The sequence below is a fragment of the Anguilla anguilla genome, chromosome 5, assembly GCF_013347855.1.
Source record: "Anguilla anguilla isolate fAngAng1 chromosome 5, fAngAng1.pri, whole genome shotgun sequence".
Classification (NCBI taxonomy): Eukaryota; Metazoa; Chordata; class Actinopteri; order Anguilliformes; family Anguillidae; genus Anguilla; species Anguilla anguilla.
The window spans coordinates 17,922,171-17,949,249 of NC_049205.1; the positions used below are offsets into that span (position 1 = coordinate 17,922,171).

The following is a 27,079-nucleotide window of genomic DNA, read 5'->3' on the forward strand; positions in this document are numbered from 1 at the left end:
TGTGGATTTCTTTTAATTTATTACAGAGCGGAACTAAAGTCACTTCGAAAGAATATTCTTGACGGACTGTATTATGATTGGGGCGCGTATTCCCGTTGCTGTGGAACCGTATGAAAGAGAGCTAACGTAAAAGACAACCAAAAGAGGATGGCTATGAGACAAAGAAGTAAGTCAAATATGTTTACTTATTTAATAACCTAAATTCAGAAATAATGGTATATATTAGATGAAAAATAATTTCTAGTTCTATGTTGAAAATAAGCCGACTTGAGACAATTTTTAAAAACATTGTGTCAACGTTAGCTGTATATCGTTAGCTTGATAATTTAGCAAGCTTGCTAGCTTTATACGTGAAGCATATATATGTTTTGCATTTATTTATATTTTTCCTTCGTTTTTGCTAAACAGAATTACATAAACGCAACGTTCGCTGGCTAATAGCACTTGACTGCTGGCATGTACATAGCAGCTTGGCTGCCCATAATCAATCGTTGACGCGTAGCCGATTGTCATAGCAGGTGTGCTACAATTTCGTTCCGTTAACGTTAGCCTACTTTTAGCAAAGTGAACAATGTGAGAGTTGTAAGGCGTCAGCAATTGTTAGCTAAATACGATAGTGATGGCTGCTGTCGTTTGTGTGTGCGTGCCTTCCCATACCCAGACGGTGCCACAGTGGGCTAATCGGCTAATACTGATTAACAACATTGGCCCTCTCTGGGTCGCTGCTTACTGGCTAGGTCAGTTACCTGGAAACGGTACATGCTGGACTGTGTCTTTGTGAAGCGGTGTTAATTTTTTTAAGCGGGACGTTGTGGCTTTTCTAAGATGTTTTGTTGGATGGCGAGGAGAACGCAGTTGAGATGGAAGACTTGGAGGAAGACTTCGCTGTGTCCAAGTAAGCGTGTGTGTGTGTGTTTTTTTTTTTTTCTTCATATTTCCCGTCAGGAGAATTTGTGTCATTGCTGCGAGTGATTGACAAGCAATGAAATTTATTCCATCCGGCTGAAGGCATAATGCGTGTTAATCATCGCTATCATTACAATAATACCCTGTCACAGAACATCGTATTTCCTCTTCCTAGTTCGTCGGATGCAGATGCAGCCTTTGATACAGTAATTGGGAATATCGAGGACATCATCATGGGTAAGAGTCGGCTTGCATCAGTACACTTACCTTTGCTGACCACTGAAAAATATGCGAGACACTTTCACCACCAGTGGGATTGAGGTGCTGTACAGGAAGTTATGTGTAGGTATGTTTTTCACTAAATTTAATGCTGTGGGTTCAGGGATGATCAGCAAGGGATAAGGCTGTCATGATGTCACCATACTGGTAGAACAGTGAAGAGCTACACCAATTACAAAGTACAGTGGCTGACACCAGTAGAACAACACCTACAATAATGGTTGGATACTTTCTGGCTGTACTTCCAATATTCCTGATAGAATTTCTGGGAAGCAACCAGAAATTGTCCATCAGTCAGAGTCACTCTCAGCATTGTTCTTTTGGTTGTTAACAACAAATGATTGGAAGAGCTCCTCTCTTGATTTCTATGAGGAAGGTGATATCACGACTGTCTAATCCCTGTTTTGTTACCCCGTGGTAGGGATGGTAAAATAGAAATGGGACATTGGTGTCGTCACTATAGATTTCTCAGGGGTTACCACTTAGAAACCAGAGAGGACCTCAGCCAATTGCGAGGTATGTTGGTAACAGCAAATGGAACAACGCCATCAGTGGAAGTGGAAGATACTTACTTCTGCTGAGCCTGCAGGGTAAAGTGACATCACATCTGTCTTATCCCTGCTTCATCATCCCTGGGGAGGTTCAGGAAGTGGGCTACGCGCTGTACAGGATGTGGGCGCTGTGTGGGGACCTCGGTGAGGAGTACGCTGACGCTCTTGCCTGTGCTCCTCAGAGGAGCGCTTTCAGCAGCTGCAGCAGGGCTTCATGGAGAAATACTACCTGGAGTTCGACGACTCCGAGGAGAACAAGCTCAGCTACATGACCATCTTCCATGAATATGTGAGTTGTGCACACAGACATGTACATGCGTTGATTAAACTGCATACCAGCACTCGTATTCATACATGCAGACAGACACACTTGCACACGCGCGCATTAATACTTGATCACTTGATCTCAAATTCAAACACACAGACCCACAGTGCAGTCTGTAAGGGCTGCAATTCCTGCATGGTTCTCCTGATAGGGATGTAAATATCCACAAATAAAGCTGACCGTCTGCACTTTCTTTTTTTAAGTTTTTTATAAATAGTTTTATTGGTGAAAAGCATAAGCAAGCAATAAACACAATGCCGGGTTTACAGGTCACCATTTTTCATATTTTCTTTTCCCACCCTTCCACCCCGCCAAAACCCTGCACAACAACAACAACAACACATATTACAGAAAAAAATAATAATAATAATTTTTTTTTAAATAAGAAGGGGAAGACAGCAATAACCAATGAAAGCCAATACAATAATACTAACAATGGGGTGAGTGAATAGATGGCCAGGAAAAAGAGAGAAAAAAAATAAATCTTCAACTTGTTTGTATTTGGCCATGAGGTTAAGGAGTACATTAATCAGGGGCCCGCTACAGGCCGATGGTATCGTGTAGAAACATAGACAATCAGTCAGGGGGAAGAACAGATAAGCCATTAAAATAGGAGACAGAGGGTTGACACTTTTTTAGAAAGCGCTTGCTAGACCCTCTAAGTGTAAAATTTATCTTTCCTAGATGCAAAAACGACATCACATCTTCCAGCCAGGCAGAGAATGGAATGGGGGGGGGGGGGGGAGTAGGCGTAGGCGATTTCTAGGTTAAGAGTATTCTTCGCCTGGCTAGAAGTGTTGCGAAAGCATCATGTCGACCTCTTTGGAACTGCAAGGGGAGGGGCTCCCCTGGCACCCCAAAGATGGCCAGTAATGGGCAAGGCTATAACCTGTTATTCAACAGCGTCGAGAATACATAGAAAATCGAAGACCAATATTTTTTATTGTTTATTTTGGATCCCCATTAGCTGTTGCCGGAATGACTGCTAGTCTTCCAATATGTTCCAAGCTTTGGGCAAGACCAGAACATATGCGAGAGGTCTTCCTGTAGACATGAACGGTACATAATGTATACATGTTACTTATATGTGCATCACACTCAAACACAGAGCTGTCCTCTCTCTCTCAGATTGAGCTGCTGGAAAAAGACATTGAACAGCAGCTGGTAGAAAGAATCCCTGGATTTAGCATGAACTCATTCATTCGTTCACTCCAGTGAGTATAACCACCTTCATTTGTTCACTCTACACTGCTTCTCTGACCACTGCTCCACACTCCTGCTCTGATCACTGCTCCACACTGCTGCTCTGGCGACTGCTCCACACTGCATCTCTGATCACTGCCCCACACTGCTGCTCTGACCGCTGCTCCACACTGCATCTCTGATCACTGCCCCACACTGCTGCTCTGACCGCTGCTCCACACTGCTGCTCTGACTGCTGCTCCACACTGCTGCTCTGACCAACTGTGTCGCACTGCTTCTGTGAATACCGCTCCACACTCCTGCCCTAACCACTGAACTCCCCCTTTCCACTTTTGGTGTCTCACCCCCAGCTGTTTTATGTCATGGCACTAGGTGGCAGCACGTTGCTTCCGGGCACAGTTTGAGCTCGCGTGTGAGCGCGGAGAGATTGCATCTGACCGAGATGCGCGGCGACTGATCTCTATCTCTCCTCCCCGTCTCCCTCTGTCTGTTTCAGGCAGCACAAGGACGAGGTCTCCGGAGACATCTTTGACATGCTGCTCACTTTCACAGACTTCCTGGCCTTTAAAGAAATGTTTCTGGATTACAAAGCTGTGAGTCAAAGCCAAGGCGTTCAGTCTGTGTGTCTGATCAGTATCACAGTTTGCGCTGCTTAGTGTCACGTGCACAGAGACAGCTTATCTTTTTATCTAAAATGTACTTCTTGTCCCTAAGTATGTAGTCTTATAACGTCAGATGCGTCCATGCTAACATTTTTTCTAAGGAGCACCTGTGCTCCTAAGTTTAAAAATTTGTGAGCGTGCCAGTGCATACCAGTTAGAAGTTGTGAAGTTACTTTTCCAGTTAGCACACATCAATTTTGAAGTTTTCAGGAGCAAATGCTCCTAAAACGGGAGCACTGTCGAGCACTCTAAGTGTCCAGCTTTTAGCTTACACCCCAGTGTTCTTTGCTAAAAAAAAAACTAAAAAAAAAAAAAAAGATTTTTAGTTTCTTTTATTTCTAGTCATTTGATTGGTTTACATTATGGTCACTGCCTGAGGCTGTTTTTTGAATAGCCTGTACTGTGAGATGCCGTGGCGGAGCCGCTCGGCGGCGGGTTGCAGGAAGTGCTCAGTCTGGTGGCTGAGTTTCCTCAGTCTCCCTGAAACGAGAGGAAAGATAGGAAGGCATCGTGAAGCACAAAATGGGTGGAGCTAGCATGTGCTGTCAGTGGCTTTCTTATCTGTGCAAAACCACCGTGTTTTGCTATGCAGAGATATCTCTGGAAGGCTCGCTCAGGTCGGTGATGGACAGTAAAGTAGCTCCGCCCAGCTTTCCCTTGCCTCATTGTTTCCCTTTCTGCTCTTGTGTCTGCAGGAGCGGGAGGGAAGGGGGCTGGACCTCAGCGCCGGATTGGTTGTTAAGTCTTTGAACTCCGCCCCCTCTCCACCCTTCACCACGTGCACAACTTCCCAGATTCAGTGACCCCCTTGAAGACAACTTACAGGAAACACAATCGCGCACATGCACACGTACACACACACTCACACACGCACGCACAAAGGACTAACAAAGACCACTAACTACATTCCCTGTATTTAAATTGTATTCACCAGATTACCTTGTTTTCACTGCAGCGAGTCTCGCTGCCGAACCTTCATTTGTATATATTGGATGTTTTTGATCAGTTGAAGGCTGACGTGGTTACCACACAAGATATTACACCGTTCTTTAACGTTTTAACTCACGCCCCAGCGTTTTGCTCGGGTGAATGTTTCGGCATCGCACGGCAGGGGTAGCTGGAATCATTTCAGAAGCGCCCAAGGAGAACTTGCGTCGTCAGTGTTTTTGTATTTGATTTTTAACTGAGATGTATTTCACGCTTTATTTCGTTTTGTGCTCTGCGAGCCGTCGTTGCTTAGCGGAGTTTCAGGGATCCCTGACTAGAAGTTTCCGTGGTGGAGCTGGAAGGAGTATAGCTACCCGTTGTCGCTTCAAGAAGAAGAGAGAGTCTGACTTGCTTTCTCAAAATATTGAGATTTAAAATACAATAGTCTTGTAATGGGGAGAATAGCATCCGTTTTGCACAGTCGTTCTTTCAGTGGTGAAAGATGTTCTTTAAAAATTCACATCCGCTTCTGTGTTGTCCCATCCCTAGGTGTTGTACGTTATGCGATGGGACTCTGTAATGAGAGATCTACAATTTTATCCAATTTTATAAATATTTTCTGTATTTAATTGTCGGTGTATTTGACCTGGCCTTGTTTTGTTTTCTGCCAGTGTCTTCTGTAAATATGGATTTATTTGGAATAAAGAGTCCAACGAGTCTTTGTCACACTGCCGTTTATAAATAATACAGACATTAAAGGACAATGCCAGCAACAGTGTTGTTGCTGAGTTTGCTTTACGGTCTTTGAAAATGAGTAATACAAAAACATCAGCTTTTTCTCACATACGCAGCGAAGATAATCACACTCTGTCACAGCTCTGAACAGGCTTTAAAAATGCGTGTGTCAGCGCAAGGCGGTGTCTGTGTCATGTATGCATAGTTTGGTGTATGTGTCTGTAGTGTGTTAGAGAGTGTCTGTGTAGTGCATGACTGGTTGTGTGTGTGTGTGTGTGTGTGTGTCTCTGTGTCTGTGTCTGTGTCTGTTGTGGAGGTGGAAAGTCCAGGGGTCAGTAAGTAAAAGTCCTGCCATGTGTTTCTTCCACCCATGAGCTCAGCCAGTTGATTTCACTAATTAGCTCTACCACCTGGCTGAGGAAGAGTGCTAATTAGCAAGTCCCCCCCGAATAGACAGGCTACAGCCGTCTCCAGTCCCCAAGCGGACCCGCCTCTGTGGTCATGGTGACACTTCCGGAGTGACGCGTGCCATTTAAACAAAAAGGGTCTTCGCTTTACTGTCTCGTCTTCATTCCGTCTGGAGTTCTTCGCCCGGGTTGTTTCACGTACGAGTCCATGAGGGTGGGCGGGGGGTACAGGTAGGTATTTGGGACGGGACTGTGAGGTGAAGGAGGGGTGTGGCTGGTCCGTTTGTGGGGGTGGGGGTGTCTGGTGTGCCTATGCTGGGACAGTGCTGCTGGCGGCGTTGCTCCCGTCTCCCCTCCAAGATAAGAAGGCAAAGAAGGTGCTGGCGCCGTAGGCCAACGTCACCACAATGACAAAGAACTAGAGAGAGAGAGAGAGAGAGATATCAGTGTTCCTGTCACGTAGTGAGCACAGCAGTGGACCTAAATTAGGTAAGTGGGTACAGGGTCTGCTTGTTTTTCTTTTCACCTTAAATTGAGACCCATGTACCCGGGTGAGGCGAGTAATCGACAGTTTTAATTTGTCAGTTAAGTGCTGAGCACCAGTAAAACCAGCAGGTCCTGCACACCTCCATTCAGGACCAAGATGGAGGACCACTGGGCAGTCTACGCAGTTTCTCAGGCCACTTGTAGTCCCTACAAGCAGCTTAAACAAGGCTTCTTGGGTCCCATTGTTGCAAGCTCCTGGTCAGAGTTGGTTAATGACAGCGCCTAACTGATGAGGGTTCAGCTGTCATGCACATTACGATCAATTCCAGTTCAGTTCTGTTCACTAAAAAAAAGCCTGGCTGCAGGGCCTGTTTCAACCAATACACCACACACCCCCCCCCCCCCAGTAAATTGGTCTACTCATTTAATCATTTTTACTGTGAGGGTTTACATCTGCCTTTCCCAGAAACACTGCAGTGACATATTTGTCAAGTGCATGACAAAAGCTGAAGTCTATTATTTGCAGTCTGACCCAGTGAGTAATTGCACAAATAAAGTGAGTTGAGAATGGAGTCAGAAACAGCACACCGATCATGAATCAGCAAGTTGTGCTCACGGTTTTTATCCAACCCTTTCAGGTCATATGACCACAATGATTACATTTTATTTCTCTTGTTAAAATGGCAGGGTGTTTATAGGGCAGATTTTATAGGCCCCTAACTTTCTGGGAGAGTGACACCTGGGGTTACTTTTTAACACAGTGTAATGTTTGTCTCTTGCATAACAAAGACGTTGAAAAGAAGTGGCCTGCTCTCCTGTTGGGGGGAGTGTTAAGTGGGAATGGGTGTGTAGCCCACTCTCTCAGCCCCCCTGAGTTGGTTGAACCTGTGTACTTGGAGAGAAAGATATTTGATCCGTGAGGCTCTATACTGCTGAGCTTGTCATTCGTTTTGCAGCGTTAGAGTAGCATTAGCAAAATGTTTGATCCTGTGGACAATTCTTCACAATTTCATTCCAGGGATATCTTGTGATTGGCGGGAGAGAGAGAAAACAAACGATTTCCTTTCAGAACTACGTTTGTTTACAACAGGATTTTCCAATTGCTTGCAAAGCTGTGTAATTCACCAACTGCTGAGAGAGACATTTCTTTCCGGATGCAGTCCTCCAAAGGAAAACCTTACTGGTTTTTGCTTACCGCAATGTAGAACATGTTTGGGTTCCCACTCTATAAACTCTGAATCCCGCTACCTTTTCTCATCTGACCGTATTGAACATGTCAAAACTATTACGCCAGAAATGCTTATCTTCACACAGGGCTACAGCCTGTATCGAGACTCCTATGACCAGTAGAGGCTACAGCCACCCCCCCTCCCAATTACAAAAAGGCAAAAAATGATTCGTTGCTGGCAATGATCTAATGCCTGGGGTATATAAATATATGAGATAAACTCTGTCAGATATGCTGTGATGAATCAGATTCTTGAGCAATGCTCGGTTATTCTGTGAAAGGGGGTGTGGGGCTGGTCAGGTGCTACTGAGTAAATAGGCTCTGGACTCTGACCAGAGATGTAAGCGAAGGATTGCATACTTAAACATGCCATAGAATCCACCTTGTAATCTGGAGTGTTAGGATGGATGGGTATATTTAGGGCTGATTTCAAGTAACTGGATGTTTTGTGCGTGTAATAAAGGGAAGTTGGTCTCTCTCAAAAATAACTCCCCTGCCCCACAGTGTGTGTATTCATTCACAGCCCAGTCTAGTTATTATCCAGCTTTTCAGTCTCTTTGGAGCTCCTCCACCCTCTTCTATTGTGGAGGCAGGCTGGGAGGAGGGGACGGGATTGGCTTTCTGGGTGAGGCTTCATGGACTTCAATATGGGCGGAGTTACCATGTTCTTGGTAATCAAATTGAAACAATTGTAGTGTTTACTGACTAAAATCAGTTTGACAGCAGCTGGTATCTGTATCTATTATGTATTTCATGAAAACTCACCCAAAGACAAAGGGTTACCCTTGTGTATTTGCCCTTGTTGGAGTGGCACGAGGCTAGCAAAGCTTTATATGGGTAGACACCACGGTAAGCAGACCTGTTCCCTGCCCTGCACTCACCGCTGCTGCCCCCTGGTGGCTGTTGTACACAGATGCGGCATTGGCAAGGAAAGCTGAGAGGTAGAGGATCGTTGCTGTTGCATTGAAGACCAGCAGCTGTCAGAGAGAGATGAGACACAGGAGAATTATGGGTTATGATTCTACACAAAGCACTCCAGCAAATAAACATTCAACACAGCCTTTTAAAACAGTGCCATGCTGAATAAACAGGTTTCAAATATTCTCTGTATCAATGGAGTTCATTACTTGTGGTCTTTTATGTCACACTGCCAAAGATAATAATTTCTCTGCAGTCTGTCTGGAGACAATGCAGCCAAGACAGAATTGTACCTTAGTGAGTACATTTTGGTGTTGACTGCTGTGGCGAGACGGGCATTTCAGATGTAACAAGCACATGCGTTTATACACACATTACACAATTTTGAAGTACATATTTTCATGAACAATCATTCCATTGTTAGTGTTGATTGATTGTGTGTGTGCATGGGTGCATGTGTATGTGTGTGTGTGTGAGTGTGTGTGCCAATTACCATCAGAGGCCAGGGCAGAAAGCCCAACTTGTTCCGAACCCCGAAGAAGAGTACGAAGAAGAGGAAGAGGGTGAGAAGCCAGAAGATCACGCTGACGAACATCACCCAGCCGTAGGCCGGGACGTTGGCATAGCCACTGGCTGCAATCAGGGCCCACACCAGCAGCCCCAACACCTGGGGGAAAAGCCAAGAGTCAGATACAACTACGCCCAGGCTAGCACAGAACCAGGAGAAACCTGAATCCTGTCCTACAGTCATATAGACCCTAGGCGAGATACAGACATACATAACTCATCAGTTTGTCTGGTATCTGGTTCTGATCAGACAGAACCAGATGCCAGACAAACGGTTGTATACACCTTGACAATACAACCATAATTATGAACTGAACAGAACCAGTCCAATAGACCTACAGTCAAAAGGAGTCTGATACAAATGCATCAAGAATAGTACAAAACCAGACAGAACCACAGTCCAATCAACCTAGACTTAAATCAACCTAATGTCCCTTACACCCAGCCCCAGAGTACCACTGAAGCTTAACCCTCCTATTATGTTCAAATTAACTAACAACTTTTATGTTTGGGGTCAATTTGACCCAAGCAATATAAACCTGCAGAAAATAATTGTAACTGAAAGTGTTACCCAAGTTTCTCTCTCAGCTACTTTAGGCCTTTCTACTGACCATCGTAATAGCCCAGTAAATAAAACATGACTTCCCCCTTCCTCCCCTTATACATCAAGTATTGATTTTATATGACTATTGCGAAATATGCAAATGACTGTACAATCTCATTCATTGACCTAAAATTGAGAGCAAAGTATGTTTTAGTGTTTGCAGGGCTTTATGTTGGTATTAAGTGCTCATTAAAAAAGAAAAATAACATTTGAAAAGAAACACACCCTTTATTATCAAGCATAGTAACATTTTATGTTCAGGGTCAATTTGACCCCAGGAAAAAATATTTAAAATGTCAAACATTTCAAATGTTTAGGTTCAGAAAACACTTCAGAACACCAATAAGTAACACATGACAGTTATTCAATAATGAAGAAACACCAATTATTACATTACATTACATTACCAATAAAAATTAAATTAGTCACCAGAATTGAGTTTCGATAAAAAATTAACATAACAGCTCAACTAGGCACCCGTGGGTATCAATTCTTCATTCTGACGAGATAGGTGCAAGTTTGTCACGCTCCTGTCAACACTGGCTTGTTTCTCTGTCATCAAAGCGTATAATGTGGGAGAAAACATGAAATGTCTCCAGAGACATTGCGGCTGGAAAAATTGCCCTACCAGTGTCAGCATTCCAAAGGCTTGCTGTTGCTTCACCTTTTGACTTGTACACTCCTGCCAAAATAAGCAACCCAATATAGGATTGCTAGTGGGTCACACCCAGCTCTTTCCAAATGTCACCATACACACGCCTCCCCTCTAAGTTTGTCATCTCAAGAATATCCTTTTGCATTGATGGTGTTATGAAGAGTTCAAATGCAGACTTTATGTCTTGTACATGACTGCTAGCATATCTGGTGGGGCCTGGAACCATTTTGATGACATTAGCAGCACTACGTCTACCCTGTCTTTCAACTGGGGATCCAGACCATAGTAGTTTTCCATTTTTGGAAGTGAACATGTCAGTTCTTGGTGGTTGAGAGATGATGGGGGTTTCTTGGGGGTTGAGAGATGACAGGAGGGTTTATTGGTGATTGAGAGGCAACAGGAAGGTTTCTTGGTGGTTGAGAGATGACAGGGGGGTTTCTTGGTGGTTGAGAGATGACAGGAGGGTCTTTTGGTGGTTGAGAGATGACAGGACGGTTTATTGGTGGTTGAGAAACGGAGTAGCACTGAAGCTTATGGTTTCCAGAATTCCCTTACTTAGAAGGCACAGCGCAGTGACTCCTGCTAATGTGAAAAAGATTAAATTTAAGACTACTTAGTTCTGAATATGTATCAGGTTAATTACATTTGCAATGCATGGTAACCATATAATAAGCAAATTTTGTAATGAAGTACAACAGATCACAAAAGGCCTATTTGTGGGACAAAGGTAACATCAAGTACAGGATGTTCTGGCTAATATGGAACTGAGGGCAACCCTACCTTGCTGGACAAATCCAGGGTCATATAGTCCCAATTGATCAAGGGTGTGTTGCCTTTTCACCTGCTTTTCATGACCCATTTCTTAAAGATGTCTCAACAACATGACTTCCTGGGACTGACTCACAGTGCACAGAGGTTGCCAGAGAGCAGGGATTGATCAGCTCTCATTTCAGAACCCAACTGGCTGGAAGCGCATCGTGTTGATGACATCACTCCACCAGTAAAAGTACATGCACAAAAGGCTTGCTTTATACAGTGGAATTCTCTGTTCTAATTTGAATTCTAGATAAGGTATATCTGCAGTGTTATAATCAGCCAGACAACCTGACACTGCTGTTTATGGTGTTAATGCATATGAGAAATGGAGACATTTTATATGGGCAGAGATGTCACCGTGCTCTAAAAATGGCAATCATGAGGTAATCTGGCTGATCTCCCTTTTGCAGTACTGTTCACCACTGTTGGCATGTTGTCACTGCCCATTTCTGCCCAAAACCTGGAGGCGCCCCAGCATTCAGCCAAAGGTTTGCCAGAACATATCCAGTTCAACCGCTTTCCTTCTTCCAAGACTTGTTGGCAACATTAGGTGGAATTTATCCTAAAGCAGGGGTGCACAACTCCAGTCCTGACAGGCCCCTGCGTGCAATTTCTGTTTCAATCAATCCGTCTGACTCAATTTTATAAACTGGGTCACAACAGTGCTGGTTATGACAGTTAAAGACTTTTCGCCATAGATAGGTGTACAGTCAGCAGCTGTAACTCATGAATCATGACTTTATCAAACATTTCAACTCAAATAAATGATCTGGCTGAACAAGATTAGAAGTTGATACAAATCAGGAAGCATTTCGTTCTGGTGAGAGAGTTGTTATAGCACAAGATAGCGTGCCTGCTCATGCATAAACCAGTAGTTCCCAACCCTGTTCCAGGAGCTCTACCATCCTGCAGATTTTCATTTCAACCCTAATTTGGCACACCTGATTCAACTAATTAGCAGCACAACAAGATCTCTAGCTGTTGGATATGGTGTGCTTTGCTAGGGTTGGAATGAAAACCTACAGGATGGCAGATCTCCAGGAATGGGGTTGGGAACCACTGTAGTAAATGCTGAGAGAAGCGCTGAGGCTTGACACAATGCTAACTGGTCTCGTGACCAAGGGTGAGAAAGCCGGTACCAGGAGGGCTGTATCTGTTTCTGGATCATTATTTCATTAACCCTATCATTTACATCATCTGTCATTCTAGTTACTTTTATTGATGAACTTATGAATGACACCTGACGACTATTCTTGCGTCTCAATATGTATAGTACTGTTACCGTTTAATACAAAAAAGGAACTGCCATTGATGTATAATGAAATTATTATTAGCAGGAACTTGCCAAACCTGAAACGGATCCTCCCAGGAACAGGGTTCCCCACCCCAGTTGTTAATACAAGTCTCCACAGGTGGAAAGTCCAGGGATCAGATACTAAAGGCCCTGCCATGTGTTTCTTCCATCCATAAACTCAGCCATCTGATTTCACCAAGTAGTTCAACCTCATGGCTGAAGAATTGTGCTAATTAGCAAATACAGGTGATTATAACAAAATACTGGGGAGGACTTCTACTTTCTGAACCTGGACTTTCCACCTCTGCAAGTCTCAATTGGCTAATAAAAAGCGATCTGGCGAATGGGATGGGCTCGTCTGGGGAGGCTATCCCAGTGTAAGAAAGCAGTGCTGATTAAGTCCGGTGTGGAATATTTGATGTGGGATGGGGATTACACAGAAAAATTCTGCCTAGTTCTAATCTTATCCAGTTGATGTTTGTCCCCGATTTGAGTGTCAAACAGTGCTCAAGGTGATAGAGGAGCACCCCTTCACTGGCAGGCGTGTGTGTGTATAGCAGGCGTGTTAGTCTTTAAGGACCGCACTTTCTGCTGGTGTTCATTGTGTTTCAGCACATAAGTGATTAATTTAAGTCACTGATTAGCTAAAAAGTCCGCACACCTTGTTTCCAAGGTTTCAATCGGCTGCTGATTGAAAGGAAACCATAAACACCTGCAGACATTGTGGCTCTGTAGGACTGCTCTTGTACAGGGGTGGGGCTAAAATGTACAGTTTTTATGGCATTAAAGTTTCACAAGGGCCTAAACAGAAATGTACCACGTGCGTCTAGGTCACTGAACGATAAAGTCAAAATGATTACTCAGACGATGCAAAGTAATGACGTGATCTATTATTTACCGGCGGGATCGTGTTTCGCAGTTTACCGGCGCACCCCAAGAATGACACCCGACTCCCTTCGCGTTTTCGCCCACTTAGCCCGACAAAAATGTCCACGGCACAGTGAGTGAAGAGCAGTACTGGGTAAATTCAAAACAATCCGCTTCCACTTTGACCAGTACGCTCTAAACCAGTTTAATATTTTTTCCTTCACAGTAAGCACAAAAACACAGCCATACCTGAGCCATAACAACCTTTTAAAATCTCCCCCCCCCCCACCCAAAAAAAGCATATCGCCTCTCCAAAGCTGACATGTGGATTTTTCTCCACTGTGGTGTTTGCCCACTTGCAGAATTCAAACAGGCCACTGTCTCATTCCATGCAGTGACTGAGTCAAAGTCCTCTGCAGCCACAGCAACAAAATAAAATGACTTTGCTCAACCCATTAAAAATTTTCACAATAACTTCCTGCATTTTAAGGGTATTCACACAGGTACTTCCTGGACTTCAAGATTATTCAGCAACCGAGAACATATCTGATATATGTGCTTCACATGAATACTCTTGAGGAATGCTGCTGTTGCCAGGGTCTGAAAGTGGTAGTGACATCATTTCCCATGCCTCTTCATAAAAAAACAAATGCATTCCATTTATAAATGCAGTCCATTTCATACAATAAGCATGCAAAAAAAAAAAAAAAAATTACAGCTCAATGCAAATGGCTTTCGTCGTCCTGTTCTCTCTCTTATTACTCTGGGATATTTGATAACCAAATACCTGACCCAGAAGAGAGAAATAAAAGTTTCCCACGGGCGTTTCCTGGTTCCGTGTATTATACTGTATGTATTATAGATGTGAACAAAGATTGGTGTAAGAACGCTCTGTGCTGACAGGCTGTGCTGGAGTCTGAGCGGTGTTAGGGGCGGGGACTGTATCTGAGAGAGTTGCCTCAAACACTGAGGCCCCTGGTGCACCCCTCCCCTGGAGACTCACACACCAGTGCTGGTGCTCACCTGCATTATTAAAGGCTCTCTTTGTTTGGGCAGGTGTGTTCGCCGGGGCAGGTAGACTGGCCTCTCCGCCCGCCGCATTTGTTTCGACACCCTCCCTGAGTGTTTGGGGTTGAGGCCCGGGGCGTGAGACAGCTAAGCCGCCGACCCTCCCGGGCAATGAGCGGCAACGTAGAAAGACAGGGGCGTGGGGGTGAGGTCGGAGTCCGGGCACAGTGGATGGGAAGGTTGTTTTTGGGACCCCGCCCTGGGGAGGATCGTGGCGAGGCGGGTTTTAGCCTTGGTGAAAGAAAGTCGCATTTTTTTGCTGAATGAGTGTTAGCTCAGTATTCCACATCAAATGAACCACGCATGAGCTCTGCCACTAAGCTCAAAAAACAGAGGGACACTGTTTGCCAATGGAACAGAATGCAGCTACTCCCCCTTGTTACAGATGAACAGGACATGTGGCGACAGCACACCAGACAGAGACACACCTGAGAGGCAGTACCAGTGTGGCGAGTTTCCTTCATCCCTCAAGCCAACCCGATATGTACTCTGTGACGGCTGACTGCTACCTACACCCAGACACACACTTTAATGAGGCTCTGCCAGAACTGGCCCAATTAACACTGATTGATCTAACGGTTAGTTAAACATTAGACATTCCTATTGCCCTAATACCCATCAAAAGTGAACAATAAATTCCAGTAAAAAAAACTGTGAAACAGGCATTAGTTTGATTTCTTAATTCCCAACCTGAAAGGTCTGTTATGATCATTTCTGCTTGTAACCTTCTATCACAACTTCTACTACCATTATTACAGTATCTACTAATGCTACTCCTATGACAACTGCTAATGGTTGCATAAAAAATACTTTCAAATAAAAGCTATATGACCATGCAAACTTTTTTTTACATGCAGAGTCCTGTCTGTCTTTACACCCCTATCTCCTCTGGGACACCCCAGTCATCTGAGAGGGGACACAGCGGAGCTCTAGCTCTCCGAAATGCAGTCGGGGAATGTCGGGATAAGGGGACACAGAGAGGGAGAGGGGAAAAAGGGAAAAGGATGCAGACGGCGTGTTTCTTCACTCACAATTTCCACCAGCATCAGGCCGGCTGGGATGGTCCTGAGGAAGTCCATGTCCATGGTGACGTACCGGGACGCCATCGCCTGGATGCGGTCCCCGCCGCCCTGGGGCGGGGGGGAGCTCGTCTCCGTGCTCACCTTGGCCGGAAAGTCCGCCATGGCTCCGGACCGCCCGCCTCAGAAAAAAAAAAAGGCAGAAAAGGGAAATCCGAAAAAAAAAGGGGGGGCGATGTCGTTACTTCTGGCGGCTGGAGCCCACACAAGCGCGTGGAGAGGAAGGGCGGCGATAGATGATTAGTGCTGCGCTGCGGTTCCAGCCACCGTCACCTCTGCGGCTCCTCTTTCCAGTTCGACAGGTGTCTCCCGGCAGCTCCTTATACCACACACTCTCTCTCTCTCTCTACCGCTCGCTCTCTCTCTCTCTCTCTTTTCACCTCCTCTCTCTCTCTCTGTCTCGTAAACACGCCTACTCCACGCTGACACATCGAAAGGTTTTATATGCGCTGGGCGTTTCGGTGCGCTTACCTGTTAAATATTAACGCAGTGTGGGGTCAGCTGGTCTACGCGCAGTTTGAGCGCGGTTATTGGGGTTGAAGGGTGCTCTCCGGAAGCCTCCTCTTTCACCCATGTTGTTAGACCACAGGTCAAGTTGGTGAGACCAAGGTGCCTAATCCTAAACATTGGATCACCCCTGATTAAAACCATTGGATTCTCCAATGACACGACATGTCTGAGAGAGAGAGAGAGAGAGAGTGCAAGATCAGCTTCAATTGCAACAATTCCACCACTTGACCTCAGAACACAAATATTGACACTCCGAAAGAGAGATTGCTGCAAGAAAACAAAAGCTAAACCACACAATTAAATTCCTATTCAGTTAGCTTTGAAGTTTTATTGCCACAACTACAAAACTACATTTTATTTTTGCTTGTATAACATGTTTTATTATAAAACAAGTGACTTATAAATCTCTAAATAGATCATATTTTTAGTAAGCCACAATTCACATTTGGGTGTGAATATGTGTGTTTAATTTTAAGAAATTACACTTTATTATGCTTTTAAATTAAAATGTTTACTGTTGGAACCCAAGCATAAAATACAGGTACAGGTACCATTCAAATAACTGATTTTTATTTTATTTTTTACAAAAAACTTTTAAGCCATAGATCAGATTATTAATTTCATACAAAAAAGTGGCATTGCAAAAAATGTGGTCCTTGCTGGATTCATATTTTAGACCGCATTTTACTGTCTTTGAGCAAAGTGAAACCATAAATAACCATGTTGATAGCAATAATGAATATTGAATACATTCTGACATAAGTGTCTCATCTAAGACAAAGTTCTGGCGGCATCATTCGTTTTGAAACAAACTGAATGCAAACAAAGTCTGAAGAATCAAGAATGTGATCCACCACCGACGAGCTGCTCAGCCGTGCGCTGTATGTCAGAGTTAGAGTTGAGATGGAGTCCTACTTGCTGTTATATTGTAATGTTGATCTGCTTTTTTACTGGTTATGGCATCACTCTCGGAATGGATATGAAGGCGTAACGCAAGCACAGTTTAAAGGTTCATTCTTCATGACAAGGGGCAAGAACTAGTGCTTCGAAAAGCGCACCCGCGGTTATGAAACGTTAAACCACTTCCAAATAAACGGAGACGCTGCAATTCTGAAGGAGCTGGACGTGCTGTTAGTCCTCGTTATTCGTAATGTTTGACGCTATAAAGCAGGCTCCAATTGAACGAGTCTTACTGTATTTAACGTAGGTCTACTGCCAATTTATGACGGGTGGTATTCGACAGAAATTTTTGTGGAATAGTCCACTAGTCGGTTTGCCTTTCTGTTTCTTTATAAGAACAGAGATACAACGGCGACTCCCCACCTGGAGGCTTTGGTAGCTCGTTCATATCCGACCGCAACCTATGATGTGATATTAAAATTATGAGATTTATTTTCTATATAACCAGAATTTGGACACTGGTTTCCTCAATCATGTCAACGTAAATTGTCAGGATGGCCGAGCGGTCTAAGGCGCTGCGTTCAGGTCGCAGTCTCCTCTGGAGGCGTGGGTTCGAATCCCACTTCTGACATCGCTTTTTTTCCCCCCGAAGGAAATCGCGCATTGAGCTCTGTTGGACTCCCAAAATATTAACCTGGGGCGACGTGGGTTACAATACAACCGAGGACACCGCAAATTATCACATGCATAAAACCATGAATATAATAGTTTGGTACGAGTAAAACCGTCATATATTAAGTGTCAATTTGCGTATAGAATATCAATATACAAGTTTTATTGTGCAATCTGTTTGCTTAACCCTTCAGAATGATTTTTCTAATATCTAATTCAGTGTTCAAGAACTCCATTGCTTTCGATTGCCAGTAGTCACTGTTACATGAATGCTCAGCCTCTACATTCTAATGACATATAAATAGTAATCAATCAATACTGTGTGCTTGTTTATAAAAAAGGTTTATTTACATTGTTTACAATAGTACTGTTTCAGAAAATTGCTAAACAGTAAATAACAAATAATGAACATACATTAATGTGTGTCTGAATCATTTTTCTTTTTTCCCATAACCATTTCTAAATAATGCTTATGCATTGGAGGCTTTCTCTCATTTTTGCACTGGCTAATTAGTTTGAATCCCACTTCTGACAGTTAGTTCAGATTCAAAATTCTTTTCAGTTCGATTTGAAAACATTTGTGGGAGCTACTTCTACTTCTAATTTGGTATTTATTCTGTGTCAAAAGTGTACACGTATGTGTCATCATCAAACGGGTTGTATTTTGACACATTTAACTGATTTTGATGTAATTTAACCTAATTTATATTTAAATAGTGCATGTGATATCGTAACTATCAAGCTAGACCTCCCTAGTCATCCATGTAGCCAATTATTTGGCTAAAACGTTGAGGTGGTGATGACACCACATTAGTTGAGAGCTCGCAATTCTTTTAGATTTTTCCCACGGCCTGCAGGGCATATTGTGGTCACTCACTCACTCACTCACGGATGACCTTTGAGGGACGTTTTGTGGGACACATGCGCAGGTGGTGCCAGCTTTAAAATTTTACATTTTCAAATTTAATTTTATATCTTTTTATTTTGTTTTATTTAGCTCTCTCGGTATAATGTTTTTGGTATCTCTTTATACTATTTGTACTGTTTTCTATTTTTCCACTGTAACACTTTTTAATTACTTCTTTCTTATTTTTATGTACAGCACATTGAGCTGCATCACTTGTATGAAATGTGCTCTATAAATAAAATTTGATTGATTGATTGATTGATATATATATAATATTAACATATTTATACATATACAGTATTAATATTACAAATAATTACAACAATAATTAGAAATAACACAAAATGCCTAGCTGTGCCCCTGCCTAGTTCCCTGTCTATTTTTTGCATACTGTACCTCTGTTCTCCACATTTGGTATCCTTATTCAAGGTTCATGGCCTACTGTCCTCGCCTGCAATCAGGGGTAGGTGTCATTTTTAGACATCCCTTTAAAAAAGGGACAAGCGAATTAACCTTGGCAACTAGCTGGCTAGCTACGGATAAGTATGAATATGAATTTTTACGACGTTTTAGCAAGCTAGTTATGAACCTCTGAAAATTTGCGCTGTCCTCGGTTGTACTGTAACCCACGTCGTCGCGAGTTAATTTTTTGGGAGCCGAACAGATATTAATGCGCGATTTCCAACGGGGGGAAAAGTGATGTCAGAAGTGGGATTCGAACCCACGCCTCCAGAGGAGACTGCGACCTGAACGCAGCGCCTTAGACCGCTCGGCCATCCTGACAATGTGACAAAAGTACTAGTGTTACAAAAAAAAAATTAATTACTCTGTATGAAATTGTTGACCGCATGTCAATAATTGTATGTATTTTTATAGTTTCCCAACCCGACATCATAGCTATCGCATGCCTGTAGCAGCAAAATGCTTCTGCAACGTTGCAACACTGCCAGTGGACAACGCGTCGAGTTGAACCCAAGCTTGCGGAAGTAAATCAACACAGCTTGAATGTGTAAACCACTAGCTAGCTAAAGACTTTTGGAGTGTCGATAGGACATGATGAAGACGTCAAACTGGAGGTAGCGATTTAGTCTTCTCTGTTCGTGCTCCCGACAAGTCTTTCATTTGACCTTTGTCTTGTAAACACATTCGCCAGTAAGCGACACAGCACAAGCCGGAAAATGTTCAGCCTGGGGAAGTTGTCCATGGAAATTAAACTGGCCATCGCTACAGGGGTTGTGTTTTTCTCTATGCTGATTTCCCGAACTCTCTTGTCCGAGACCATGGACATTGTTACGCGAGCCAGATTATTCCGGGTTCAGTTCCTGCTGCTGGCCAACTCTATCTTGCTAATCGGCTCGCTCTACATTTGGAAAAAGACTGTGTCGGCGCTTACCAGCTCAATATGCATTTCTTACCGGATAGCACAATGCTGGAGAGGAGTCGTGTTGCTGTTTCTCATATTCGCCCACTCCAGCCATCTGTCTATGTTTTACCTGGTTGGAGAAGAACCGTATTGGTTGGCGCTGATGAGCTACAGCTGTTTGGGCGCATACTTCATCCTCGTGTTTTTACTGTTTGCTTTCGGCTGTGCAGGATATTGTCATAAATTGGTGGCGCGAGGCGGGTCGACGAACAAGACCGATCTCCCGACATGTGCAGCTACTGCTTCTGCCCCGTCCGCCTCTGGTCGCGTTCAAACGATCCTGGCTATCTTATTGACTGTAATCCTCACTGCTTTAGGTCTTAGAAACGCGTCCCTGCCTCCGGAGATAGTCCGGGTTGAGATCGCCTTGGAAAAACTCCCCCCCTCCCTGGACTACCTTAAGGTTGTCCTCTTGTCGGACATCCACTTAGGTCCCACTGTGGGACGGTCCAGGCTCGAGCTGATAGTATCCATGGTGAACAACCTTGATCCAGGTAGTTATCAAGAATTACTATGCCATAACTTCTACCAATTTGCATTTTTGTTCAAGTAGAGCAAGTTTTTCCTCAGTATTTGCATTTGATTACTTTGCAGTAGTGGTACAGTTCTTTTACAAGAAGTGGGGAGCAGCATGCATTCCACTGATTCAAATTGTTTAAATTCTTTAAGCCTGTGCTGTTAACACTGATCTGGGTGCTCACTGGATGTTTGGAGAGTGATTTAGTCTGCCTGTCCACAGACGTGGTTGTCATCGTCGGTGACCTCACTGACTCCCAGGTGTCTCGGCTACTGACCGTCTCTGAGCCACTGCGTAACATGAAGTCACGACTGGGATCCTACTTTGTCACAGGTGAGACGGGGTCAGGAGTCAAGGGTCAAGGGTGAAAAGGAAAGATTCCATTACTAGAATGGGTTGACAGATGAAGAAGCCTTTCTGCCTAGGTTAAGTTCTGCCACATGTTCTCAGTATCACAACCTGCTTCTTTTCTCCTTCCCTTCTCTCGGCACTGTGTGCCCCCTTTTCAGAAGTGGAAAATCCAGGTTTGGAAAGTAGAAGTCCTCCAGAAACCTGCATTTGCTAGTTAGCATAATTCCTCTGCCAGGAAGCAGGACTAATTAGTGAGATCAGGTGGCTGAGTTCATGGGCAGAAGAAACACATGGCAGGACTTTTACTTTCTCACCCCTGGACTGTCCACCTCTGCCCTTTTAAAAGTAGACAGAAGCGATGGGGGTGAGGGTTGCAGAAATGCACCGCCCTTCCTCCCCCATTTTCCTTCATAAAGTTTGTATTTTTTTACATTTCCCGTTACGTTTACCTTAAGGCATTTACATTATGCTCTTATCCAGGGTCATTTGTATTGAATTAAATAGAGATACTGAGTTAACAGCATCGTGGCCTGTAGTAGTTGTCATTACATTGACCTACAATAAAACATTCAGTTTCATAGTATGTGCAAGAGGATGACTGGGGATTTTTTGAGGAAGTTTTTGTAATGGATTTCTTTTCCCTCTCCCGTGCATGCTTTCAGGCAACCATGACTACTACACTGCGGATGTGGAGAGATGGTTTTCCCACCTGCGCTCCCTTGGCATCCAGCCCCTGCACAACGGGAATGCCAAGATCTTCCGGAAAGAGAGAAAGGAAGACTGGATCTGTTTGGCCGGCGTGGACGACCTGGAGGCCCGCATGCTACGGTGAGCGCAGCTCCCATGAGCCCTCGCATGCCTCTGCTGGATTTCCCTTCCCTTCGTGATGTGTACGGTGTGTGGGTTTCTGTTGTTACTCAACACTTAATTGATCAGTGAAAGGCGTTGATCTGACCTGGTTTCTTTGGTCTGAATGAATAAGGTTGCTGAGTTTTAAGGTGAAAACAAAAATCAACCACCCTGCAGCTCTCCAATAGCAAGAATGAATGCCACTGGAATAGATAACTATTCTTTCTTATTCTGTTAGGCTTGGAATAATGTGCTACCAAGTATGTAAGTATGCAGAATGCAAGTATGCATAATGGAGCACAGCCAGACGGTCACAAAATATTTCAGAGAGCATTAGGAAGTTCAGAGTTTAAGAATCTAGAATTTCCCCCAAATAACATCATGCCCTAAAGAATCCAGATAAATATGAAGAAAATCAAGAATGAGTGGATTTCTCCATAAACCTGTGTCCATACCTTGTGTAGATGTGCATGGAATGACTGCTACAATTGATGTCTGAGGCCTTCTTTTTTGAACCTTCTTTAGAGCAGAGGTCCCCACTTTTATCAGAGAAGTCTTGATTGTAGATTGTGATTAGATGTTTAATAGAATCAGGCGTTTAGTGCTGGGCTAGAACAAAAGACTGGGGAGCTCTGTTATAAAACTTGTGTGGGGACAAGATGTGCTTTAAGTCATCAAGGTGACAAGGATGTTCTTGTTGTTGCTTAGGCAACGATCATTTCTTATTTGGGTGATAATGGGGGTGTTGTCAGTTTGAGAATGGTGCGGGCCATTCACTTATTGGGATGACAGGGCAGGGTGTTCTATGTGTCATTGTGACCTGTGCTATGATAGGTATCCAGGACATGGGATGGATGTGACGGAAGCTCTGGATGGTTGTGATTGGGAGTTACCCATCATCCTACTGGCCCACCAGCCACGTGCCGCCCTCCAAGCCCTGCAGGAGAGGCCTGACATTAACCTAGTGCTCTCAGGTAGGCCCCAGCGTATTTAAAGTGCATTCATATTTACTTATACTTAGGCGTTGAACAGATGTTCACATCCAGAAGGACTTGCACAATGTACCTTTTTTAACTTGAAGAAAAATGCACATAAAAAATGCTGACTTCTGTATTTCATTTTCAGTTTACATTCACTCTCATTCATTTACATTCATTTACTCTTTATATGTGTCTTGGACTCAGAAATTTTGGGAACCACCTCTAAGGTGGGCACCACAAGATCCTCGTGTTCTAGTTTAGTGAGTTACTGACTCTCTGGAATAGAGAACATACAGCCATGTTTCCCCTCAATTTGTTTAGGCAAGGCACCAGCAGTACCAACCACTGAGCATTCCTTGAAGTTTCAAAAATAGTTTTCTTTGCAGCTCAAAACAGGTTTTAGCACTGTCGACAGTAATAAAAATAAATAAACGGCTGTCTTTCAAACACTTTAAACAATATACTGATATTGAGTATGTAATTCATATAATATGATTAAAATAATGAATTATAAATATAATAATAAATAAATGATAATAATAAAAATATAATGTGTATATTATGTATATTAATCCTATTAATATTATTTTGTTGTATATATATATAACAACTTATTTTTAAATATTATATAATAGAAATATGTAATTGATTGTTTTTTAGAAAATGGTTATTAAAGTATGTCAGGTCCAATCCCAGTGTGCCAGTATCATTCCATGAGAGGAGGAAGCTTGATTCCTGTGCAGTCTGCCAGGTCTGCTGTAACACTGATGGGAAATACACTGGTGTTTATGTTGTGGCGTGCTGGACTCTGTGTACAGAGAGTGGGATTCTTGATGATGGTTCATCAGTGGACTCCCTGTCCTGACGTGACTCTCTCTGCAAGTGTTTTTTGCCCTCAACTGCATCTTTAAAGAAGTGTTATTCCATGCATTACATTATGTCACTGTGCCCTTTGTTCTCTCTCTCTCTCTCTCTCTCACACACATACACACACACTTTCTCCCTCTTGCTTTTGAATTTTTTTCTCTAGGTGTCTCTCCTTTTTGAAAAAAAATAAGTTTTTTATTTAATAAATATACAATATTTCTCTGGGTCTGAATCTGTGGACTCCTCTCTCTGTGTTGACGGAGGAGCCTACAGATGGGGAGCCATCTCCTCGGCGGGAGGTGCCAGGGGCAGAACTGGTGGCCCCCACCTGACGACAGCGGTCTTTGCGTTCTTATTCAAAGAGGCTGTTGATCTGAAGGTCTGATGACTGACTGACTTTATATTTTTTCCTCTCCACTCCTCTTTCTTTTGAATTTGGTGACATTCATTCCCATGAAAGAGGTGATTCATGACTCAGCTCGTATGCCCTAACCAGGCCAGTATTTCCAAGGCATCACACTGCTCCCTTCCTATCCCTGTCCTGTCCCACGTTTGCTTGATAATGAAGTGCCTAGTTGCCAGGGTGAGAGTGATCACGCAAAAAGGCACCCTTTCTCTCAGAAGTAAGATATCTATATTTCCTGTCTGTACAGTTGTGTAAGTAACCGGAGGAGTGTGTGATGCTTCTGGTTTCAGGTGCAGATACAAGATTCACCTTCAAACCAGAGAGAAAAGACATAGAAGATCACATAGGCGCTCAGATATGCTTTTGATTTAACATATTAACAGTTAGATAGGATAGTTAATGGAATAAGTTATCATGATTAATAGAGTGAGCTTCTGTAATTTATGTTAGTAATTTTGTCATAAGAGACCAATTATATTATTATTTTATTTTGTTATTTTTTAATTTTAAATTTTTATTATTTTGGGTCTAAATATTTCTCTAACTGATATTTTCTAACTGATTGTTTCAAATGGATGCAATGCCCAAACCTCTTGTAATTACCTTTCAGATCCTTATGGTTTTAATTTAGTTTAAATCCTGTTTGGTGGCCCAGTCTATCACTGTGTGCTACATGCCACCCCTGGTATTTGTTTACAGATTTCTTTCCAGGACGTATCTGTCAGGTGTAAGTCAGACTTGTTTTGCTCCACCTTTTTCTTTTTTTTTTATGACAGCTGCTTTCAAGAGAAGAATGAATTTGCGAAATAGTTTCCGAACTGAAACAGTGCCTTATTGTACCTCCATTTGCAGAGCGCTGTTGCTGTAGCTACTGATTTCTGGTTACTGCCCATTTCTGGTTACACCAAAAGTGTCCCAGCTAAAACATTGCTGTAAAACTCTGTAATCTGCGCAGAATGTATGCAGTGTTCCAGGCGAACCGTAGCGCAATCTTAAGTGCGGACTGACGCCGTGAATGGAGTTGACCTCTGAACTTTGGAATGTTGTTGCGAGGTTCCCTTGAATTAGCCCAGGAAGTTCCGTGACAGACGGTGATGTCACTTTGCAGGGGTGGAGGTCAGTTTTTCGGGGAGGTGTGAAGGCGTGGGCGGTCACCGTGGTCCTTTTTGGCCGTAGGATGAGGAGGACGCCCAATTCCGGAAACCTGACCGACGAGGCATTCCTCCTCTCCGCGTCATGGGCTGTCCCTCTGGAGGTCCGTCATGTCTCGCGAGATGGGGGCGGGGCCACTAATCCGCTGATTAGACGGCTGCGGGTCAGCTGGGATGAGGGCCTCGCGAAATATGTAACGGTAGCATGCTAAGCCGGCGATTTATCACGGTGTCCGGAACGTATTGTTCTGCTCTCCTCGGCGGGACACTCACCGTCCTCGGTTTCCTTATCTAGATGGACCGTGAATTGACTAACCGCGCCGATCTCCGTGCAGATAAACAGCCCAAAGCATGCTGCCTTCCTTGCTCTATTTGAAATATGGCGTAGAGTAGAATCTATTCATAGATTCTGTTCGTGAATCATCTTATATAATTCTGTCATTTCAGGCTCTATCTTTAGAAAGGTGCATTAGAGCCAGAGGACCATATGAATTGAGGCATTGCATGCATCTTCAGCCCTATTGGGGCAGAATCGTATGCAGTCATTCAAGCAAGCGTGCGCTAAAATGGTTGAACACAGTTTTGCATTCTGTATTTGCTGTGGGCATATTACAACTACAAAGAGCTCCAGGATGAAGGAGATCTGTGATCATGCAGATTTGTATGTTCTAAGGCTCACAAGTACAAATGTGTAGGTGCAATATGTCTCACTCTTAAATAAATAGTCAACTCTTATTGGCTTTGTGGGTTATCAATCACGCAAATTTGCTTTATTATGCACAGCCACTCGTCGATAATCGTGTAATCCGTGAGCTCATGCACGCATTGAAATCTGCTTATCTATGTTACTTGTTCATCCTTGCTAACTTAGCCTGGGTCTGATGGGGTAGTGGACCATGATATATTAATACTATACAAAAATTAGCAGCGAAGCAAATTCGGACAGTTTTTAAAACGAGCGAGTTACAGACAGCTTTGTGTGACGCCTGTCTGTGCCTCCCTCTCCCCTCTGCTCTCAGGACACACCCACGCGGGACAGATCTTCCCCTTGTCCATCTTTGCCTACCTGGTGAACCCGTTCTTCTGTGGGCTGTATCGGGTCGGGGAGAGCAGCCAGGTGTACGTGTCGGCTGGCACAGTCTACTACGGCTTTCCCATGAGGCTCGGCAGCAGGGCTGAGATCACAGAGATCCTGCTCAGGACTCCCTGAGAGCGGGGGATATTGCCTCTCTCTTGCACATGCACACACTCATACACACACTCTCTCTCACACTCGCACACACACCCACACAAACACACGTACGTACACACACACACACACACACACACACACACACACGCATACACACACACACACACGCACCACAACATTGTTTGCCATTGTTTTTTTTTGTTTTGGGGTTTTCTTTTTTTTGTTTGCTTTCTCATTCCCAAAATCCACACACAACCACAAACCAGATTTGGGGACAATTCCTTATCAGTTCTGTTTGTTGTCAATGCAGATTTTTGTTCAATTAATTAATTGAAAATTCATAGTATATTATGGGCATTTGTTACTTATGGGCATTTCTATTTTATTTTATGAATTGATGTGGAATCGCCCCAGATCTGTTTCTTACACACTCACACACACACATAAATGAAGTGCCACTGATTCTTTGGACACCATTGTTAACATACATGTACACCTAAACTGTTAAAACTGTTATCTAGAAGCTGTGCAAGTAATCAGCCTGTTGCTTGCAAACAGCCAAAGAAATTCCTGTTTGTATTTGCAAGTTTATACACTGTGTAATCCTGTCACTTGGAGCCAGAGAGCAACACAGCATGCCTTAGATAACAGTCAGTCAGCCACCCACCAGAATGAACCTCAGAACACCAAGGAGAAATGTCATGCCACTGATATTAGTCCTCCTCATCTTCACCTGTAGCAATGGCATTCTTGACAAAGAACAGGAATAATAACACA

At 43.6% G+C, this 27,079-nt stretch overlaps 3 protein-coding genes and 2 non-coding genes across 6 annotated transcripts; 3 read left to right on the plus strand and 2 right to left on the minus strand.

Moving 5' to 3' along the window:
• arl2bp (ADP-ribosylation factor-like 2 binding protein) lies at window positions 1–5,571 on the plus strand. The gene is made up of 7 exons (XM_035419821.1): window positions 1–166; window positions 826–895; window positions 1,082–1,143; window positions 1,919–2,025; window positions 3,190–3,275; window positions 3,761–3,857; window positions 4,622–5,571. Exons 1-7 carry the CDS (start codon window positions 148–150, stop codon window positions 4,727–4,729), a joined length of 549 nt encoding a protein of 182 aa, XP_035275712.1. The 5' UTR covers window positions 1–147; the 3' UTR covers window positions 4,730–5,571.
• On the minus strand, window positions 5,367–20,119 carry pllp (plasmolipin). Of its 2 annotated transcripts, XM_035419823.1 has the most exons (6): window positions 19,982–20,119; window positions 16,049–16,253; window positions 15,530–15,699; window positions 9,121–9,294; window positions 8,591–8,686; window positions 5,367–6,413 (listed from the first exon to the last, which is right to left on the minus strand). In XM_035419823.1, the coding sequence occupies exons 3-6, from the start codon at window positions 15,680–15,682 to the stop codon at window positions 6,306–6,308; spliced, it is 531 nt and encodes a 176-aa protein (XP_035275714.1). In that variant the 5' UTR covers window positions 15,683–15,699; window positions 16,049–16,253; window positions 19,982–20,119; the 3' UTR covers window positions 5,367–6,305. The 2 variants fall into 2 exon arrangements, with proteins under 2 accessions (XP_035275714.1, XP_035275713.1); XM_035419822.1 differs by lacking the exons at window positions 16,049–16,253; window positions 19,982–20,119 and having other exon boundaries at window positions 15,530–16,037.
• trnal-cag lies at window positions 17,536–17,618 on the plus strand. Its single transcript has one exon. It is a non-coding gene; the product is annotated as a tRNA-Leu (tRNA).
• On the minus strand, window positions 19,267–19,349 carry trnal-cag. Its single transcript has one exon. It is a non-coding gene; the product is annotated as a tRNA-Leu (tRNA).
• tmppe (transmembrane protein with metallophosphoesterase domain) lies at window positions 19,373–26,437 on the plus strand. Its single transcript, XM_035419818.1, has 5 exons — window positions 19,373–20,483; window positions 20,729–20,839; window positions 21,520–21,685; window positions 22,541–22,680; window positions 26,130–26,437. Exons 1-5 carry the CDS (start codon window positions 19,745–19,747, stop codon window positions 26,318–26,320), a joined length of 1,347 nt encoding a protein of 448 aa, XP_035275709.1. The 5' UTR covers window positions 19,373–19,744; the 3' UTR covers window positions 26,321–26,437.
• Window positions 26,438–27,079: the final 642 nt, after the last annotated feature.

What these genes read in the sequence shown, in the direction of transcription:
- tmppe (XM_035419818.1), top strand. Translation starts at nt 19,745, where the DNA reads ATGTTCAGCCTGGGGAAGTTGTCCATGGAAATTAAACTGGCCATCGCT. An exon ending in GGGATCCTACTTTGTCACAG is followed by an intron (nt 20,840 to 21,519) that starts GTGAGACGGGGT and finishes GCATGCTTTCAG; the next exon opens with GCAACCATGACTACTACACT. An exon ending in CTGGAGGCCCGCATGCTACG is followed by an intron (nt 21,686 to 22,540) that starts GTGAGCGCAGCT and finishes GTGCTATGATAG; the next exon opens with GTATCCAGGACATGGGATGG.
- pllp (XM_035419823.1), bottom strand. Translation starts at nt 15,682, where the DNA reads ATGGCGGACTTTCCGGCCAAGGTGAGCACGGAGACGAGCTCCCCCCCG. An exon ending in GCCTGATGCTGGTGGAAATT is followed by an intron (nt 9,295 to 15,529) that starts GTGAGTGAAGAA and finishes CTTTTCCCCCAG; the next exon opens with GTGTTGGGGCTGCTGGTGTG. An exon ending in GCCACCAGGGGGCAGCAGCG is followed by an intron (nt 6,414 to 8,590) that starts GTGAGTGCAGGG and finishes CTCTCTCTCTAG; the next exon opens with TTCTTTGTCATTGTGGTGAC.
- arl2bp (XM_035419821.1), top strand. An exon ending in TGACCATCTTCCATGAATAT is followed by an intron (nt 2,026 to 3,189) that starts GTGAGTTGTGCA and finishes TCTCTCTCTCAG; the next exon opens with ATTGAGCTGCTGGAAAAAGA. An exon ending in TCATTCATTCGTTCACTCCA is followed by an intron (nt 3,276 to 3,760) that starts GTGAGTATAACC and finishes TGTCTGTTTCAG; the next exon opens with GCAGCACAAGGACGAGGTCT.